This window comes from Thrips palmi, unplaced genomic scaffold (assembly GCF_012932325.1).
Source record: "Thrips palmi isolate BJ-2018 unplaced genomic scaffold, TpBJ-2018v1 HiC_scaffold_1, whole genome shotgun sequence".
NCBI lineage: Eukaryota > Metazoa > Arthropoda > Insecta > Thysanoptera > Thripidae > Thrips > Thrips palmi.
Window position 1 is genome coordinate 10,394,336 of NW_023144620.1, and position 19,371 is coordinate 10,413,706.

General features: G+C 60.2%; 2 protein-coding genes across 2 annotated transcripts; both read right to left on the reverse strand.

The window, feature by feature from the left end:
- Nucleotides 1-567: 567 nt before the first annotated feature.
- Nucleotides 568-12,933, reverse strand: LOC117654403. The gene is made up of 7 exons (XM_034401018.1): nucleotides 12,789-12,933; nucleotides 9,353-9,512; nucleotides 5,382-5,541; nucleotides 4,802-5,069; nucleotides 3,702-3,815; nucleotides 1,732-1,837; nucleotides 568-1,646 (listed from the first exon to the last, which is right to left on the reverse strand). Exons 2-7 carry the CDS (start codon nucleotides 9,504-9,506, stop codon nucleotides 1,501-1,503), a joined length of 948 nt encoding a protein of 315 aa, XP_034256909.1. The 5' UTR covers nucleotides 9,507-9,512; nucleotides 12,789-12,933; the 3' UTR covers nucleotides 568-1,500.
- Nucleotides 12,934-17,603: 4,670 nt separating this feature from the next.
- On the reverse strand, nucleotides 17,604-18,685 carry LOC117640612 (MAGE-like protein 2). Its single transcript, XM_034377233.1, has 3 exons — nucleotides 18,643-18,685; nucleotides 18,275-18,540; nucleotides 17,604-18,199 (listed from the first exon to the last, which is right to left on the reverse strand). The coding sequence occupies exons 1-3, from the start codon at nucleotides 18,652-18,654 to the stop codon at nucleotides 17,677-17,679; spliced, it is 801 nt and encodes a 266-aa protein (XP_034233124.1). The 5' UTR covers nucleotides 18,655-18,685; the 3' UTR covers nucleotides 17,604-17,676.
- Between the last annotated feature and the right edge of the window lie 686 nt (nucleotides 18,686-19,371).

Here is a 19,371-nt window from a genome sequence, read left to right on the forward strand (position 1 = left end):
GACCGCCTCCACGCACGCGGTGTAACTAGGTGTGTTCCACGACGCCGTGTCGGTCGACCAGTGTCGACATCTCGCCAACTTATTGGCGGCGGCCGACGCGTTGCCAAATAATTATCGTCCGTTTCGCATCACACCCAAGCCGCGGTTAAGGTGTTTTGGTTTAGAGCACGGCTTTGAGTACGCGAGTTTTTAATAGCCACGTTCAAGACGCTCGGTCAGTCCACTGCGAGCAGATTTCGACTGAGGTTGCAACCCCCGCAGTGTCACCGGTGGCACCCACATCCCAGCAGCGCTCGTGTCTCTCGACGCGGCCGGCGAGACGCTCCGTCCGTCCGGCCGCTGCTCTGTGATTTGCTAGTGGAACGGAACGGACCCCGGTCGGTCTGGGCTGGGCACGTTCATTACCGCTACTCTCTCGGCTGGCGCTGACATAAGAAAATGACCACCACGGTCTTGCAGTTATTACCCCACCGAACTACTGTTTCACTTTCCTTTCTTCCTTCGTCATGTTTAAGTAGTTCGCGTTAATAGTGTTGTTAGGGGAATGGTTCCGATTGCAGACAAGAGGAAATGGAGTAAAACGAGTAGGATTTATTGCACGCAATACGTGAACATCACATTTATAAACATCACAAAATTAGACAGGGGCGGAGTCAAACTCTTTTTCTCCAAGACATATTTTATCACACTTCCTGCATGTACGTAAGTGGAAGAGATCCGCGTGAAACTTCCGTCAGATTTTTGTTGAATCAGACAAAAGGCCCTTAATAGCTAAGTACAAAAATGCCGAAAAGATAGGTGCATGGAAAACCATTGTCAATCATTCTACGACGTTAGTTTCTTTCCAGAGGTGCTGTTTCTATAATGAATAAAATCTAAAAAATATAAAATATTTTTTAAAAATTGAGGTGTGTGAACAATGAGTTAACAGCCCTTTGGTTTGTCCCTTCTTTGGTTCTTCAATGCGAACCCTTAACATTTTCTAAGATCGAGAAGCCACCAGGAGAAGCAGGACATACTCTCTGCTAGTGCTAGTAGATGCAGAACAGTCAAAACTTTCGTAAAATTCAACACGCATAATAACAAAACAAAATTACAAACAAGATCAACAAAATTGAGCACTGTCAGGATCCTCTTAATTTGAACTATTACGGTTGAACGCATCACACAAGGACGAGTTTATTAATTCCAAGTAGGGTCCTACGTGGGGCTCATCAACACGATACATCCGATGCCTGGTGCAGCCCCGAGGCACGAATGCAGCGATGGGATCGCAAGTACATTCCTCGAAGTGCACCCCCAGCTGCTCCGAGTGAGGAACAACTTTGCACTTTGGTGTAGTATGTAAAACGAACGGACTATAAACCCTATTCCCGAACGACAAGTTCGGTCTTGGTCTTAACCCGGCCGATCAGGTTTATCAACGTCCAGCACTACAATTATCACTGGTTGGTGCTGGTCGCATTTCTTCTTCTCGCAGAAAAGCTGCTCTCTCTTCGCCTAGTCCACGGCCAGCTTGCGGAAGGACCCGTCCAGGCCGAATTCCGAGTTAAACTTGCAGTCGGGCTTGCTGCTGAGGTCTGCCTTCATCCAGCGCCGGTCCATGAACCAGTTGGTCGCGGCCACCGCCATATCACCCCATTTCACTGCGGGCAGAAACGCACCAATTAGAAGGTCGAACAGCCAAAATAAAAACAAAGAACGATTCAAAACTAATCAACATTCTCTTACGGGTGTAGTCGTGCATGGTGCCCGGCAGCTCGCCGCCGAGGTCTTTGGGTAGGCATTCCACGGGGACAACTTTGGCCAGAGACTCGAGGCTGTCGTGGGTCACGATCTGTCAAGGCAGAAGTTGTATTGTTACAGCAAACCAACGTTGACGTCAATGATTTTGGTGTGTGAGAAATTCGCTTAGCCAATGGGACCAGGCCCCCTATTACCTAACCACAAAAGTATAACACGTTCCTCGCGAATAGGCGCGGGTCGGTCGCGGTAGACTGACGGGGGCGGTGTTGGGGAGGGGGGCGGGGAGGGAGAGGGCCGAGGTTAAGCGAACACTTTGCTAGGATCTTTTGTGAGGTGCCTCTGCCGATAACAGGTTTTGCCGAATTCGCAGGTTTGCGTCATTGCCCCTGCAAGGCCCCGCGGATAGGCTAGCAGGACAAACTTGGGCCGGGCAGTAGGTCAGTTCTGACGTCGGCCGTCATGGAAGCTACGCCTCTGGGAGAAGGGGCACCGCGGCGGCCCTGCCGCGCTGCGCCCGCTGCTCTGCACTGCGCGTGTAATGATACAGTGCGCCGCGAGTGGCGAAGGCGTTTTTCAATGTTCCGCCAGCGGGCTTGCAACAGGCATTGCGACACAGTGGCCTATCCACAAAGGCAAAACGCCTCAATACAACGCCGCTTCGCCGGCCAGGATAGGCAGCGCCGCCACACTCAGTTTGCCAGGGACAATATCCACCGGATTTTGGAATTTTTTTGCCGACGGCGCTTTAGCACCGCAGGGTACTAAAAGAACGAATCCACTCATTACAAGAATCACCGCCACCACCGCCCTCTGGAGGACGTGTGGCGTGGTGGGGGTGCGTGAAGGAAGACGCACAGTGGGCCAGAAGCGGGCCAGAACACCGGTGGAGGCGGCCAAAATTCTAGACCCGTGTCGAGCTCCAGAGCCGCTAAATGGGACTCGAACCGAACTTGTGACCCCACCAATGAATTCCTCGTTCGGGGAGCAATCCATTATTGGTGGGGTCAACCGTTCGGTTTGAGTCCCATTTAGCGACTCAGGAGCTCAAAACGCGTCTAGATTTTCGGCCGCCTCCACCGGGTCTCTGGCGGCGCGAGCAAAGAGTCCGTCTCGAGCACAGGGGGCTCTGGCTGTGACTCACGCCGCCGTGATCGATGGCTGCTCCGCCCTGGACACTCGACAAATGGCCCCCCGCTGACTTTCGCCCGTCCGCCCCGTCCCCACCGCGCCGGAGCAAGTTAGCAAAGCCAACTCGAACCTCTATGGAGTCGGCGCGGCGTCGCGGCCCCTTGGGCGGCCTGGCGGGCAGTGCCCGCGCCGCCAAGGACGCCGCCGCGTGCGCCTCGCGGGTATGCAGCCCAACCACCGCCGGTGCGAGTGCTGCTAGCGCTATGCTAGAGGTTCGCCTGGAGGGTAGGCCACCCAACAGACGTGGGCCGCGTCGCCGCTTCGCGGTTCGCGTGCGCAGTGCTTTGTTCTCGTCTCGCCATCCGCCTCCTTAACATGCTCTTTTTGCCGACCCAGTGCCCTGCCGCCCTGGCCGCCCAGGGTGCAAGGAGCGTTGTGGGTCGGCCGGCAGCCGGTCCGGTCGGCCTGGCCGCTGTCCCAGTTTGCGTTCGCAGCGTTCGCAGCGTTCGCACTGCTAGCCCATTTATTGCACGACGGATTTAATCCCGTCGCTGGCATGCCGCGGCGAGGCAGACCGCACAGTGGGCCAGAAGACCGGCGCAGGCGGCCAAAACTCGACACGCGTTTTGAGCTCCAGAGTCGGTAAATAGGACTCGAACCGAACGTGTGACCCCACCAAAGGATTCCTCGTTCGGAGAGCAATCAATCGGTGGGGTCTCACGTTCGGTTCACGCCACATTAAGTGACTCTGGAAAACCCGTTCGGTATTTTGACGGCCTTCCCCGGTCTTCTGGCCCACTGTGCACCGCAGTGCGTACAGTACGTACCCTCTTGTTGATCTTGTCCTGCAGGAAGGGGCGCACCAGCTTGTTGAGGGCGCCGATGGCCAGCGGCGGGGCGTTCATCACGTGGATGCAGCGGATGTGCAGCGGCAGCGCCACCTGGCGGCAAACGGCGGAAACGGCCGTGAGAAAAGCGCAAACTAGAGCGTGGACCAATGACGTCACGACACGACGCCCGGTCGGGTTAATGGCCCGGGTGATGCAAATAGACCTAATTGCGATGACGAAATGCACGATCGGCTCTTTGGGTGTATGACCCGCGAGGTGAATGAAAGACTCGGTCGAGTCCTCGAGTGGGTTGGCGCGGGGCTCGCGTCAAGGCCGGCAAACGATACGGACTGCTCTGCGCTCCCCGGCGCGCGGCGCGCACGGCGTGCGGCATGGCGTCCGGGGCCACGGCGTCGGGCGCGGCGTGAGGCACGGCGACAAGCCGTTCCCACCAAGCTCAGTCCGAACAGTGCTTTCGTCGCTCTGTCTCTCTCGCACGCACGGGGCGCCCTGCAGGGCCGCGCGAGAGAGACAGAGAGAGACGGCGCGGTTCGGACTGCGCCTGCAGACAGGGGGAATGTACAGCACCTCTGCAGCCGTGTGCATAGGAAAGCGGCCAGCGGCCAGCGGCCAGCAGACCAGCCCAATGCCGACCACCTCGTCGTCCTGCAGACTGCGGCGCGCTGCGTGCAGGCAGTGCAGGGGGCGAGGCGAGCCCCGCCAACCTCCGCAACCTTTCGAGCGCAGGGGCGGATCCAGGCGGGGTTCCTCTAGGCATTGCCCTGCCATTGCCCGGGCAATTAAGGCTGCGTGTGTGTGTTGACACCGTGCGCGCACACACCTCTCGACCCCGCCACGCCCGGCCACGCCCCACGCCACATCATCAGCAGTCATTCTATGCTCACAGCTTTCTAGCGGCGTGACACAGCGCGGCAACACTTCGTGCCCTGCCAGGCCCCGCGCCGCCGCTCCGGCCGGGGCGCGAACCTTGACCCTTGCAGATCTGTCTCGGGAAATCTCGCGCGGCAACGCGGCGCGCTGCAGCGCGTCGTGCCCCGCCTGGCCCTGCACGCCGTGCACGTCCTGCGCGCGCTCACCTGGATGCACTGCACGAACCGGCGGAACTCGCCGAGGTGCGCGATGAAGGAGTTGTTGACGCCCATGGTGTAGTGCTCCACGTCGAAGATCAACTCGATGTGCAGGGGCTGGCCGGGCTGCGACAGCTGCAGCTCGATGTAGCCCAGCGACAGCATGTAGAACATCATCCAGTTCATCTGGTCCGCGTGCTTGGCCACCTTGGACGTGAACTTGTAGAACGTGAGCCGGGTGCCGTCGGGGAGCATCTTGGGCAGCGGGCCTCCCCACCTGCAGCACACCAAGCTCGTCAAACTCCAGACGACACGCAAAAAACGGACGTCCGTGCGATGCGGATGCCACGGCGATGATCATTTTTTCTCCCGGGTCTGCAGGTGCAGCACGGCGACCTCGTCGAAAGCGCAGAAAGGAGATAATCCCATTGAGCACCTTGGGCGGCGAGCCGCGCCATGCCGCAGTCCTGGAAGCCCCGGCCAAGGCGCCAAGGCTCGGCAAAGGCCGATGACACCCGCAGAACCAGTCGCGTATCGGCCGCGCATCGGGACTCCGGGGAACAGCGGGGCCTTCTGGGACACTACTCACATGTACTCGGAGAACGCGATGCCCACATCCGCCGACGGCGGCGAGAAGTACTCGGGCCACATGGACTGCACCGTGAAGAAGTACTCGATCCGCTTCTTGCAGCCCTCCAGGGAGTTCTTGCAGGCCAGCAGGTACCGGCACAGCCACTCGTCTTCATCCTCTGCGGGAAGAAGACGGACCACGTGTTACAGGTTGTCATCAGGTGGGCGATGACGCATTCGCGCGATCTCCCCACTCTCTCACTCTCATCCGCAAACAGCGTTGCCCGTCTCTCTCGGTGCCTTCCGTTATCCCCTCTCACTTTCATGTTCCCTCGCAGTGACCGCATTCGCCTCCGTGGCGGCGGCAACCTTCGATTAACCGCAAGCACACCGACGTACTCACTCACTCACACACACATACACACCTCGAGAATGAATAAAGGTAGGCAAGTGGGGTCATAAAGTCGCTGACCGATACATAAAATCCTTCCCGCGCGCGAGATTTCCGATTGAAATATTGGCGCCGACTTTTACGGTGGAGGTTCATCCTAATTGACATGGCCATCGCCGACTAATGCTCTTTTCTGGCCGCGGGTGGCGGTCCTGGCGGTGGAGCCCTGGCGGCGGGGCCTTGGTGCCCTTGGCCTTCGGCACCAGGTCGTTAGGGCCTAAGGCATAGGGGCCTAGGGCTTAATGCCAAGGGCCTAGGCCCGGCCGATAAACAGTGACATCACCGCCGCGACCCGCCCCTTGGCCGCGACGAGTCAGACAATGACCTCGGCGCGGCGGACTGGACAGCGCCGTCCGTCCGTCCGTCCGCCCGCCACCGCCTGACCCGACATTCACCTTAGCGCGGACGCAACGCCTCCTGCCCTTCTTCGCCGCCCCCCTCGCCGCGGCCCCCCGCAGCCGGCGCAGCGGCGCAGCCGGCGTCGGATCGTGGCCGAGTCCGGCCGGGGTCATTTCCATCTGGCCGCCGCACCGCCGCGCCAACCCCGCAGTTCCATGATATAACGGCCGAGGCGTTACGTCAGCGGGATGAGCGAGTGAGTACGGGAGTTAATTCCACTTCCGAGGGGCGGGGCGGGGCGGGATGACGCGCCTTGCTTGCGTTTCTGCGCGGACGCCCTGCTGCGTCCAAATAGTGCGGCTTTACAAATTACGCGGCCCGGCCCGGCTGGGCCCGGCTAGGCCCGGCAAGCCTTTGAGTATGGTGATCAGCCCAAAGAATTAGAGCTCGCCGGTCCGCGGTGAGGCGTGCTTTAAGTGGCGCCGTTCCAGCCGGCAAGGGGCTGACTCCGAGCTGCGCTTCGTCCCTCTCGCACTGCGCGGAACGCCCCACGAGTGCGAGGGAGACGGAGCGACAAAAGCCGCAGTGTTCGGAACCCGCCTGAAGGGCGGCACCGCGCTCAAAAACGTGCCGCCCGCGTTTCACGCGACAATGTTGTTGCGCAAGCGCGTCGTTTCCATTTCGGGCGCCCGAGGACGCACAGTGGATTTGCCAGAAGACCGGTGGAGGCGGTCAAAATACCGGACGCGTTTTGAGCTCCAGAGTCGCTGAATGGGACTCGAACCGAACGTGTGGCCCCACCAATGGATTGCTCTCCGAACGAGGAATCCATTGGTGGGGTCACACGCTCGGTTCGAGTCCTGTTAAGCGACTCTGGAGCTCAAAACGCGTCTAGAGTTTTAGCCGCCGGCGCTGGTCTTCTGGCCCACTGTGGGAAGAGACGCCGAGGCCTGTCCGAGGCCCACCGAACAGCATTCCGCCGGAACACGGCAATTCGCCGGCCAGTTCGGTGGGGCCGCTGCAGTTCGGCTAGGAGGCGCTGCGTGCCTTCCTCTTTTACAGTGTGTGTTCGGAGACCTAAACGCCCGCGCTACCGGGGGAGAAGCGGAACGCTGACGCGGCTCAGCGCACACGGGATGCGGCGCCGCAGCGGCTGCAGGATGCTGGGCACCGGGCGGTGTGAACGGTTCGCGCACTCGCGTGGCCGGCAGCCCGCCCGCACGCAGTGCCACGCAGTGCCACGCAGTGCCACGCAGTGCCACGCAGTGCCACGCAGTGCCACGCAGTGCCACGCACCCGCTGAACGGCCCGGCCGACCCGACACGTCAATGCGGCGTCAAACAATGCAACTGTGCTGTGCGATCGCCCACAGGGTCAAAGGCGAGCGCCGGGCGTCACGGCCGGCACAGTTCCGGCGCGCCAACAAGGTGGCCCGGATGCTGGACGCCAGGCTCTGGGATTCTTGGATCGCGTGGCGCCCACACTGTGCACTTTGCATGGCTGGAGTGACGCAGAGTCCGAACCGCCGTTCGTTCGTGGAAGCCCCGCGGGAACCAGCGCACTGATTCCGAGCTGCGTTTCGTCTCTCTCGCACATCGAGACCAAGCGTTGTTTGAAATCGTGTGCCGCCAGAACCGCCGTGCTTGCCTTTGGGCACCTTTGGGTTGGGCCGCCCCCAGCTCGGCCCAGTTGCACACGTGCAGCGCCGCTGCACCGCGGGGTGCATGCAGTGCAGTGCGATGCAGTGCGTGCTACAGCGACGCACGCATGCGCGTTTTGACACGTCGCCGCGACGATTCGCCGTTTTGAAATAAGCAGTAACTCGCGCCCCCAGCGCAGGCCCCACTTAGGGGCCACTTGTGCGCGGTGCACTAGTACTTTGTGGCGAATCGGCTGCGCCGGCCGCTTTTCGGTCGCTCTGTCTCTCTCGCACCTGTACGCGACGCACTGCGAGAGCGAGAGAGACAGAGCGACGAATGCAGCCCGCTGAAGGCGCCGCCAGATGGCGCCACCGATAGCACGGCGCCGGGCCAGCGGGTCAAGTTTTAGCGCTGGCTGGGCACGCTCGCTATGGGCTGGCCGTAAAGGGGTGTTCAGTTCGGCGCGAGGCGTTTGTTCCCCGTCCCATTCGAACGGCGTAAATCACACAAGCAGGGCGGCCGGGGCACGGGGATGCTGCATCAAGCTGCATTGCACAAGGGGCGTAAGTGAAACACTCGCCGCGGCGGCCATGCCGACCATGCTGGCCATTACCCCTAAGCAGTGGCAGTAAAGGCGAGTAAAAGCCGGCGGCTGGATGCGGCTTATTGTCGGATTTAGGCCAGCCGCGACGCCGCGGCACGCAGTCGGTAATAAAAGCACCGCCTTCCTGGACAAGCGGCGCCGGACTGTTAGGGGTGCTCGCGCCGCTCGCGCAGTCGCGCATGCCGGGCTTGTGAAAGAAGGCGGCGAGTACGGCGGTCGCACGGAGATGCGGACGTCGCCGGCGTCGTTGTCACTGCAGCCAACCCAACACGATCAGAATCGACCACTTCATCAGCGGGAAGTGGCGTCACCCGTCGCGACAACCCGCCATCAGCCGCCATCGGCCGCGGGAAGTTGGGCCACCGCGGCACGCACTGCACGAGTGCACGCATGCACGCCGTCCCGTCGCTACCCCTCGCCAACTTGAGCGGCTTGAAATAATTGAGTCACCGCAGTGGCGCTCGGTCCGGCGGTCCGGCTCGGCGACGCATATCTTTGCCAATTCTGGTCGCGTGTCGCGGACGGCCTGGACTCTGGACGAGCCTGCCCGGCACCTGCCGCACAGTGGGCCAGAAGACCAGTGGAGGCGGCCAAACCCCTAGGCGCGATTTGAGTTCTTGAGTCTCTAAATGGGACTCGAATCGAACGTGTGACCCCACCAATGGATTCCTCGTTCGGAGAGCAATCCATTGATGGGGTCACACGTTCGGTTCGGGTCCTGTTTAGCGACTCTGGAGTTAAAAACGCATGTAGAGTTTTGGCCGCCGCCACCGGTCTTCTGGCCCACTGTGTACCGCTGCAGCGGCTAGGAAAGGCTTCGACCCGCGGAGCCACGCCGCCATGCCGTCTGCGCGGCGTCGGCCGGGGCGCCGCTCAGAGTGCCGGTTTGACGGCACCTTGAAACACGCCGGCCCGACCCGGCCGACCCACACTGCCCACACTAGAATGACACTTACCCGTGAGCTTGGGGAGGTGGGGCTGCTTCTGCAGCCACTCCCGCAGCGCCACCACGTCGCGCCTCACCGCCTCGGGCGACGTCCCCCACTTCTTGTAGAGCAGCAAGGCCTGCTCCTCGCTCAGCTGGTCCAGGTCGGCGAGCAGGCGCGGCATGGCGATCTGCGTAAAGAGCATCGCACGTCAGAGATGAAGTCAGCAGGCTGAAAGAGTGTCTCCTCTCTGGCACCCCTACGGGACGCCGCTTGCGTGCGAGAGAGACAGCGACAGCGTTCGAAAACGGCTGGCAGTCAGACGCAAGCTCCTGGCCCAGTGCATTCGAAAGACATCGTCTTTATGGCCGGAGGGCGCCGAGCAGCGCCTCCTGCACTGCAACGGACGGAAATGCGCCGAAGGGCCCGCATCCGTTTCGAAAGCTGCGCATGCACCTAGCCTTCCAGTCCGCCGTCAAGCCACTTTTAGTGAGCTCATTTGTGTCGAAACGGGGGAAACCGAGAGGAGGGTGGCCAATTAATATGGGTTCACTGCCACGGTGTTGCAACGGGTGGCGCCTGGGTGGCGCGGGGGTTAGCGGTCCGGCGGCACGGCCGGCACGCAGGCGGTCTAGGCCGCGCCGAGGGCCGCGGCGTGGAATATGGAATCAGCGAGCCGAGCGGAGTGCCGGCCGGCGATGGCTATTTCCACCGGCTGAAACGTAAACATGATTGGCCGCCCTTGGAGCACACACTGCGGCTTTCGCTCGCGGCCCTGCCGAGGCCCTCCAGTCCGCCGGCCTGCCTGCGGAGCTGCGAGGGAAGCAGGTGATACGCTGATCGGCGATCGGCACGCGGACGGCGAGCGGCGCGAGCGGGCAGCCCAGGGCAGCCGCGCCTCGGCCGAGCGACGCCGTCCTTGCATAAGTGTACTGACCCTTTCGGCCGGCGGAGTGGACCGCGGAGGGCGCCGCCGCGACGCCATGGCGACGCCTGCCAGCGCGGCGCGGCTCAGCGTCGCGGCGCATGACAGCTCGGCAGTGTCGTAAAACACACACACACACGCTCGCACACAGGTGAGCGCGAATGGCGCGCTGAGCTGCCATTTGCCCAGTGTATAGCCGTGCAGCGGCGGCAGTGCGCTACCGCCGCCGGACCGCTTTAATTGCTAGCGTTGCCATCCGGCCGTGTTTGGGCGCCCCCACTACGGCGGCGGCAACCCTACCCTGCAGTGCCCTTCGTGACTCCTCGGCGCCGCCCTGCCTGCGCGGCGCTGCGCGGGGAAGTCCATAGGTCGCCGGTGTTGCACTTTTATTGCAGCGGCGCAACACGCAGGGCGAGAGGTGAAGACGCCGCCAGGAGCGCCAAGAACAATGGCAGAAAGTCGAAAACGCGGCGGAGACAATCGGCGGCGTGGGCCAGTTCGCAGGGGAACATCCATCAATGGCGTTTTTTGGCAGCGACGCTCAATGGAGCAATTATTGACTGACTTCGGCGGCTCGGCGGCGGCGGCCCGGCGCGCGGGCCTCCCTTGCGCAAGCGGACGCGGCGGCGCGTCCTTGGCGGGGAGGCCGAGGCTGCCGCGGCCCAGGGCCCCTGCATCGGAAGTCGCATCGTGTTTGCAGAGGGAGCGAGGCGCAGCGGGCGGCCGGGCCGAGCCGGGCCGCTGCTCCTCAGCTCTGTTTGCAGCCATTTATCTCTGCAAACGGAGTTGTGGAGTCGCGCGGCCCAAGGCGACGAACCCGCGGCCACCGATTTGCATAAAATGTCACTGCCTTCCAGACGAGCGGCGCGCGGCCCTCACGACGGCGCCCTGCTCGGCGCCTTCGTCCACGCGATAGCGGCTAATTTCTACCAGCGCGGTAATTGGCTGAGCCGACGGCATGCGCGCGTCGGAGGGCGCGTTCAAGGCGCCGCCGAGGAACGGGTCGCCCATCGACGCGAATCGCGCCGAATCGACCTAATCTGCCGTAATCTGCGAACTAATATCAACGTTAAATCGGCGCCCGGTGATTGGCTGGCCGGTATTGCCAACCGCGAAACACGCGTCGCGCATGTAGTATGCAGAGCAGGTGTCAATCAGCGCCGAAAGCAGAAGCCGGCAACTGTGTTTTTTTTCTTTTCGCGACACGCGAAAATTTCTCCGCGTGTCGCGTGGCATGGGGCGAGTGCGCAACAACCACGCAGATAAAACACAAGAAAATATTTTTTCACCATATGATTTACATGCTCTTACAGAACAGATGTGCAGTCTCAAAAATTCTGACTTTTTCAGTTTTTTAAAAGTGCCTGACAGGGCTGGCAAATTTTAAAAAGATCCGATTTTAACATTACTAACAGGCTGTTTGGTACAATACACGGTCTAAATTAAAATTGGTCACTCAATTTTAAAATTAAGCTACCCGCGCGTGTCACTTTGCTAACGCTACCAGTTTGCGAGATATGGACAACCAAATTCAAAATTGGAAATAAGTCAAGAAGCCCTAGTGAGTGCACTCGATGTTGAAGTAGTTGGCTGGGAAAACTGTTGGCTGCGAGTGCCCGCGCGCGCGGCCGTGGCAGCGGAGGGTCGTTTGTCCTGTCCAGTAGCGGGAGGCGAGGCGCAATTTGCACCCAGCACCCAGTGCTGTCACCCAATCACGAATACACCCGGTGGCCGCCAGGCACCGCCACGCACCGCCACGCAAGAAAGCACCGACTGGTCAGCAAGTGGTTTTACGGCTTGAAGATGGCACTGTGAGGTAGGTATACTGTCGCGGAGCGCAGCTGCCACTTTCGGCTACAAGTGAAATGTCAAGGTCTCCATGCGAGGAAAGTAAAAAAATCTCATTGAATCATGACGCATTGAATCAGTGCGTCAACAAACGCTGGCAATAACCTTCTGGACCGGTAGGCGTAGTCCAGTCCAAGGACGGTAACAATCTCGCCGCCTTTGGCACGGGTTCAAACGCCGACAGTAGTTTTGCTCTTTCGACACTCTCGCAAAATTAGACCCCTGCTCCCGGCCGCTCACGCGTTTGGGTGAAGACTCCTCACACGTGCACGTCACCTTGGATCGAGCGACCAATGCAGCAAGGTCAGCGGCCCTTTTAGATCGGTGTCGATTCAAGGACGATTTAGGGTCAATTTTTAGCTAAAATCGAGGGCCAAAATCCTTTTGAAAAACAATGTGCAATAGTCCCAGCCGAAAATTCATTTCCGATTGGGTGTCGAATCGACGTTGATCGGAAAGGTAGTAAAGTCCCAGATTCAAGGAATTTTGAGGAATTTGTTTACATTAAATTGGGTCGGTGCATGCCCGATTAAGGCATTCCCGTCTGCCCAAGATTCAACAGGTTCAAAATAACTTCTTCCATTTTCGGGAAAATTCGAGGAGAAAAGCGATATATAGAGTGCCGCGACGTCGATTCGACCCCGAATTTTCGGCTGAGATAAAGGCTTTGCGAGCGAAAGTGGCGAGCCTTACCTGTTGGTTCGTATTCCGGTGCGACGAGCGGAGTCGAGCAGAGCGGCGGGCCAAGTGACGCGTGCCGGAGTGGAGTGCAGAGTGATCCTCGGACCGCCAGTCTCGGTGGCTGGGCTCGGCGCATTCCCTGCCAGGACCGGCGGGACCAGCGGGCACCCGGCTGCAGAGAGCTCCCCGGAGGACCCGAGCCCCCGCAGTCCCCTCACGCCCCGCAGCGCCCCGCCCATGGAGGCCCCCTCGTTGGACGGTGACGGTATCCCCCCACAAGTCCGTGCGCCCCTCCCCGAGCCTCTACTTCCAGCACTTCATTGTTGCGCGACCTAGGCACCGGCAGGCACTGGCCGTAGGTCAGTTGAGCCTCATGCTGGGGAGGGGGTGGCAGGGGTCAGGGTGGACCGACGGCGTGGTTCAAGCAGAGCCCCGCAGTTCGCACCTCACCGCCAAACTTTTGTAAATCTGTGTGCCTGTTACGACAGGGGGCTTTCAGGAAGCAGCAGAAGACCCCTTTCTGAAGCGATAAGGAAGTCAATCGCCTTTTCGGTATCGCCCTTCCTCAGGAAAATTTTCTTCTTCACATGTGCGCTGAATGTGGTTGAATTGTCTTGCTCCCTGCAGGACTTTCAAGGGCCGTTGTGACGCCATTGCGCGTGCCGCTGGACCATGCCCGGCGTGGGATAGGAGGCAGCGAGCATTTGCCGCTCATAATCATTCTCGCCTGGAATGGCTCGTCTATTTTCCATATTTCCCGCGGCCTCGTCCACTGCACATGTTGTGTGTGCGTAAGTGTGCCAAACAGTGCACTGAAAGAATCGACCCCCCGATGCCTGATTCTAATCACCGAGCGATCGTCCTCCACATAAAAACCGAAAGTTTGCTTTTCCTTGAGGCGACAGGATTTCAGAAAGCCAAGCTCCTCCGTCGGGTCAATACCTCATGTCCAATCGAGTCTTTTTCTCACTGCATTGTCTAGGGTCGGGAACGAAAAATACCTCTTGACTCTTTTTATTGTTTCCACGGGACAATTTAATTGCGACTGCACACGCGTGTGCGGGCGTCCCTCGGGGCGTGCTTGGAAACGCGCCGGAGCCTCACGTTTAATGCTCATTGAGGGGAGCTCCTCAATATCAGCACACGCAACCGCGCGGGTGGCTACTGTGGGATGACAGTGACCCTGGGTGACTGGCAACCGTAGGGTGACAGTGACCGTGGATCGATGGCAACCGTAAAGGATGCCTGGCGATGTCAGCGTCCGCCGGATGCCGTTCACGTCGTACACGTTAGAGTGGCCACCCGTCTTTTCGCGCTGCGCCCTGTCGCTCCACGCTAGGCTGACGTGAGGCAACGCGGTTGCACTTATTACGTTCCGCAGTTTGGCAGGGCGAGGCAGGGCGGCCACCGCAACAGATTTCGGCTAGCTCGCGGTTACGGGACGAATAATTAATGTCAGTTCATTAGTTACTCAGTACCTAGCCGCAGTAACTATAAGGTCATGCTAGTCGTCGCGTGTGGGAGAGAAGAAAAAAAAACTCGCCCGGACAGATGAGGATACGGCGTGCGGTAACGACTGCATAGTTTCCCCTCCTCCCTTTTCTTCACCAAGTAAATATCTCCGGTTGCATCGCGACCGAGTCGTAATTACTGAAGGGAGCGCAAGTGGCGGGCGGGCCAAGTTTCGGGCCAGGCCTTGGACTAGCTTAGAGTGGCCAGTGCCGAGAGAGAGGGGGAGAAAAAGCAGAGGCCAAAAAGAGGAGAGACAGCGCCAGGACCTTTGGAGAAATCCTCGAGTCTTGCGCGATATTTGCACCGGGGCCGCGTTAACCTCGCTGACAGCGGCGCCCTGGAGCCCTAGCCAGTTCTAGCGCACCGCCTGCAGCAGCCATTATTAGCGCAAAACAAACACGTTGCCTCACTCGCCGATCATTGCGAGTACCGAGATAATGAAAATGGCTCTCCGCGGATGAACATGAAAATTGGCAAGGCCGTTGTGTCAGCAACTCGTGACGTGGGTGGGTCTACACTACTGACGCACTTAGTGAGCAGTTAGGCCAGACGGCCAGCGTTGCCGGACACAGCAGGGCCGGATTTTAAGCACGCCCTTGCTCAAGCAAAGGACTCGAAGCAATCGCACCACTGACCAAAAAATTTCCTTTTGAATGAGAAGTCCATTATTAGCATTTTAATGTGGGGAGAAGCCCGCCTTCGGTATTTTAGAGGGTAAGCCGTCCCCAAAGTCATGACCACCTAAACCGGTCTTTTCGGCGACTGCGCAGTGTTTTCCCCGGTCGATGCCCACGTCGATTGTTACTGGCTGGGCACATGGATGCTGCCGTCCGCTTCTCACGCCAACCGCCAGCCTTCCAACGCTTGCCGCCGCTAGCCGCCACTAGAGGCTTTCCCGGACGGCATCGGAAGGCCCGTCGCTCGAACCACAGCAGCACTTGCCGCCTGTTCGGCCTTTCTCGCTTTTTCCCGCCATTTCCCACAAACGCGGAGAACCGCGCCGCTTGCGACAGTGTACTTATGAATGACCGCGTGACCTAATACTGCACGGCCTGACGGCACTTTGGCTGGCCGCCAGCTCGGTCCGGCCGCCGCGCAGCAGAGCAGCGAGTGCTGTTGCTGCGCCCCAAGGTAGGCAGCCCAACATGCGCCCGCGGGACGCATATTTCTTCCCGTTTGTGCAGTCGAGTGCCGTCTGCGGTCGTGTCGGAGAAGACAGACGGGGCCGCACTGTGGGCCAGAAGACCGGTGGAGGTGGTCAAAATCCCGAACGCGTTTTGGGCTCTACTTTTGCTAGATGGAACTCGAACAAAACGTGTGACCCCACCAATGGATTGCTCTCCAAACGAGGAATCCATTGGTGGGGCCACGTCTGGTGCGAGTTCCGTCTAGCGGCTTTTGAGCTCAAAACGCGTCTAGGGTTTTGGCCCACTGCGGGTCGGCGGAGCGCGCTAACGCACTTCTTGGCCCTGGTGGCAGTGTCGTGTGGCGCCAGAAGCAGCAGACGCGCCCAGATGTTCGGTGGCGCGTAGCCCGTGTGTGTGTGTGGGCCCAGGATGTGACGGTGGTGCCCTGTCGGCGGGCCCTGCGCACTTCTTGAGCAACTGCAACGCGCTTATTTCCAGTGTCCAACACCGCTTTACAGCTCGGGCCTCCTAGTCCGTCGGCAACAAAGCCAGTCGAACAAGGGCCGTAAAAAATGGGGCTACGGTCCGGGCGAGCTGGCGTTTTGCGACATCCAGTGTGATGTCGCGGCCTGCGAAATGCGAAGAAACTCTCCAAAACAGAAACAAAAACAGAAACAGCTCTTTCGCACGTCCGCCTACATCGGCAGAGCATTGACGTGTACGCGGTGTTGTAGAAGCGTAGTGCGTGGGAGTGTGTTCGGCCTCGCCGCTGACCCGCACTCAAGCGTCCACGGCAGCATCGCCGTCGTTGACTAATTTTGAGTCAGTGATATTCGAATTAACCAAATCTAGCTCGCGGTTAGTGCAGGTCATAATCCCCACGCACGGTACCATGGCCGAAGATTGAGACTTTATTACCTCCGCCGCGTCCAGCGGAGCGATACCGAACAGTACTTTATCGCTGTCTCGCTCCCACCAGCGCGGGACGCCCACGAGAGCGAGAGAGCCGGAGCGACGAAAGCAGTGTTCGGCCTGCAGTTGCAGCGCTGCTAATGACCCTCGTGACGCACACCGTCTGCTCCGTGTCTAGCAATTACCCTGCTCATTTTCCGGGCGGTGGTGGTTGCAGCACTTCACTGTTAAAAATAGAGGGGGCGCCGGAACAATTCGGGGAGACAGAAACAGAAAACGAAAATGGAGTGCGAGGGCCCCTGCTGCCCACAATGCCCGCAAGACAGCCCTGTGTGGCGGGCTGGCCTAACCCGGCATGGCAGGCGCTCTGGGTCCGACGACCGGACGGCCAGCTGGTGGCACTGACGTGCGCCAGGGGGGGGGGACCATGACCCCCCCCCTTTGGCGACTAGACAGCCGCCTGGAAGGTAGGCAAATTGCGTTACTTTCCCAAGTGTAAGTAGGCAAGCATGGCCTGACCCCCCCCCCCTTTCGAAATTTCTGCGCACGCCACTGGTTGGTGGGCGCGCCCCAGGCACGGCGGCTGCCTGTTGGGTTGCATGTTGCCTGGCGCAGCGGTCCTGCACCGCGCCCACAAGGTGGGCAACCTATCCAGCAGCCACAGCAGCCACGCCAGAGCGGCAGGCCACCCAACGTACTCGCGGACGGTGGGACGCGGGCCCACTGGCTGGAGACCTAAACGCGGGCACGCCCCGAGTCCCGTCCCCCCGCATTCTAGTTTTGGATTTCCTGCTCGCGACCCGCCGCCCGGCGTGGCCGTACCCAGTCCAGTTTGCAGGCCCCGGAGCTACGCGGCGCTACGCGGCGCTACGCGGAGCGCCACAACCTTTTCCGGACAAAATGTGGGCTACCGGAATGGCAGAGAAGCAGGCCGCTCGGTGGACGCTGTTCCTCTTTTGCAGTTACGCGGCGACGCGTTGGGACGCTGCTGTCATATCGACACGTCTGCGTCGAAAATAGTGCCTCTGGCTCGTGGTTTTGCGACCACCGAACAATGGACAAAGAAATTACATCTTTAGGTGGGTAACGGCCACCGCCTTAAAAATAAGCCTCTAACGTCATTTATTGATCCATCTCATAAACAATCCGGCAGGACGCTGTATGGCAGCGACTAGCCGAGTCGCTTTTATGGTGGTAAGCCCAGGCAGAAAAAAATAACGACTTAAAGAGAGCACATCTTTAACAACACAACAAATACATAAAATTAATGAAGGAACATAGGATTACATTCATTTGGACTAGTCACTTTTTTTTCTTCGGCGTCTGACCCGTGGCCCGCACCCACGCACTCAGTCGTCGTCGTGGGGGTAGTGCGGGTGGGGGTGGGGATGAGAGTCAAGGTGGGGGTGATGGAAGTGGTGCGGAGGGTGGGAGTAGATCTTGGGCGGGGCTTCCTTGTAGATAATCTTGTAGACAGGCACGTGCACGGGGTACGGCTGGGGCACGGCGAAGGGCACCCTCTTCTCCACCGTGACGGGGTAGGGCTTCTCCACCGGGTAGGGCACGGGCTTCTCCACGGCGAAAGGAACCGGCTTCTCAACGGGCACGGCCACCGTCTTGACCACGTGAACGGGGACGTGAACGGCGTAGGGCTGCGGGACGGGCACGGGCACCGCGACGGCCACGGGGACGTGCTTGATGATGGTCTGCGGCACGGGGACGGGCACGGCGTGGGGCACGGGGACCGGGTGCGGCACGGCCACCTCCTTGGTCACCTCCGTGTGGACCGTTTGCTGCGGGACAGCGTGCACCTGCTGCAGCTGCAGTTGCTGCACTTGCACCTGTTGCACGGCGTCATTGGCGTAGCCATACCTGGACAACAAAACTCCACGTGTTAGACGTTGTTTTACGTCTCACTGTTCGGCTGGAGTAAGGGTGTTGGCTTACCCGTGGTCGGCGTAACTGGCGGCGTGCCCGGCGTCGTAGCCGGCGGCCTGGCCGTCGTCGTAGTAATCCTGGAACTGCTGGTAGTAGCTGGACGCACCGACCGCGGCCCCGCGCTTGTCCCTCGCCGCCATCGAGTCGGCCTCGGCGCTGTCTTGTAAGCGGTCTTGCTGGTCGAAACGCACGACGTAGTGGTAGCCCTTGCCACTCGGCTTGGCACCCAGAGCGCCGAGACCGGCGGCCAGGCAGCCCAGCAAAGCCGCCAACATCTAGGAGGGTCACAGCACAGAAGGCAGCGCGTCAGCGGGGATATCGGGCGGAACCACATTGAACTACTTGACCGATGCACTGTAAGACACTTGACCACATACCGGGAGCTTCATGGCTGCAGGAGACTGTCGACGTGCAGCTCCACACGTGCACACACGGTTTGTACGGGTTGCGGAGGGGACGTCCACTCTTAAATACGAGGTCCCCGCCGTGCCCCGCCGCGCCCACACCGCCCTCAGAAGCTGCCCCCGGTCCGCAGTGGCGGGGGGCGGCGCAGCGCGGCGGCTCTGCCTCCGGGGTCAGAGATCGGAAGGAGGAAAAGACGTTTTGTTGGGGCAAAGCCGGCGAAGCCAGGCGGCTGCTTGCGCTGCCCGGTCCAGCGCAGCCCGGTAAAGTTGAACGGGCCTTCACCGGCGGGAGGGGCAGGGGGTGGGGGTCCACTGCATCGCATCGAGCCCCCACTGCCGCAGTATAGTTTTCGGTATCGACACAATAATATCGGCGTAACCGCAGAACGCAACACGTCCCGGTGGAGGGGGAAGAAACTCGGGCAGGTGTCCTGGAAAGGCCGAGATGGATTCGTCAGCCCCGCGTCCGCACGGCGTCGGCGTTGGCCGGCAGCGGCTCGGGACCACCACGCACCTCGGCGAGGCGCGAGGTTGTCCTAGGCCTCTCGCTTTCTCTCTATGCTGGCGGGGTCCGGCGCCGGTCAGTAACTGGCCAGCCGGTCTCCACTTCCCCGCTCGCACCTGGGGCCTGGTGCCGCTCTGCCCGGCCCTGCCATGGCTGGACGGCATGACTGCACCGAGTCCACAGACGTGACGAGCTTG

Bases quoted from the DNA above. Each gene is read 5' to 3' on its own strand.
- LOC117654403 (XM_034401018.1), bottom strand. From the start codon at position 9,506: ATGCCGCGCCTGCTCGCCGACCTGGACCAGCTGAGCGAGGAGCAGGCC. The intron at 3,816-4,801 runs GTGAGCGCGCGC...GTTTGCCGCCAG, and splicing joins GGTTCGTGCAGTGCATCCAG to GTGGCGCTGCCGCTGCACAT. The intron at 1,838-3,701 runs GTACGTACTGTA...CTGCCTTGACAG, and splicing joins AGGACAAGATCAACAAGAGG to ATCGTGACCCACGACAGCCT.
- LOC117640612 (XM_034377233.1), bottom strand. The intron at 18,200-18,274 runs GTAAGCCAACAC...TTTGTTGTCCAG, and splicing joins GCCAGTTACGCCGACCACGG to GTATGGCTACGCCAATGACG.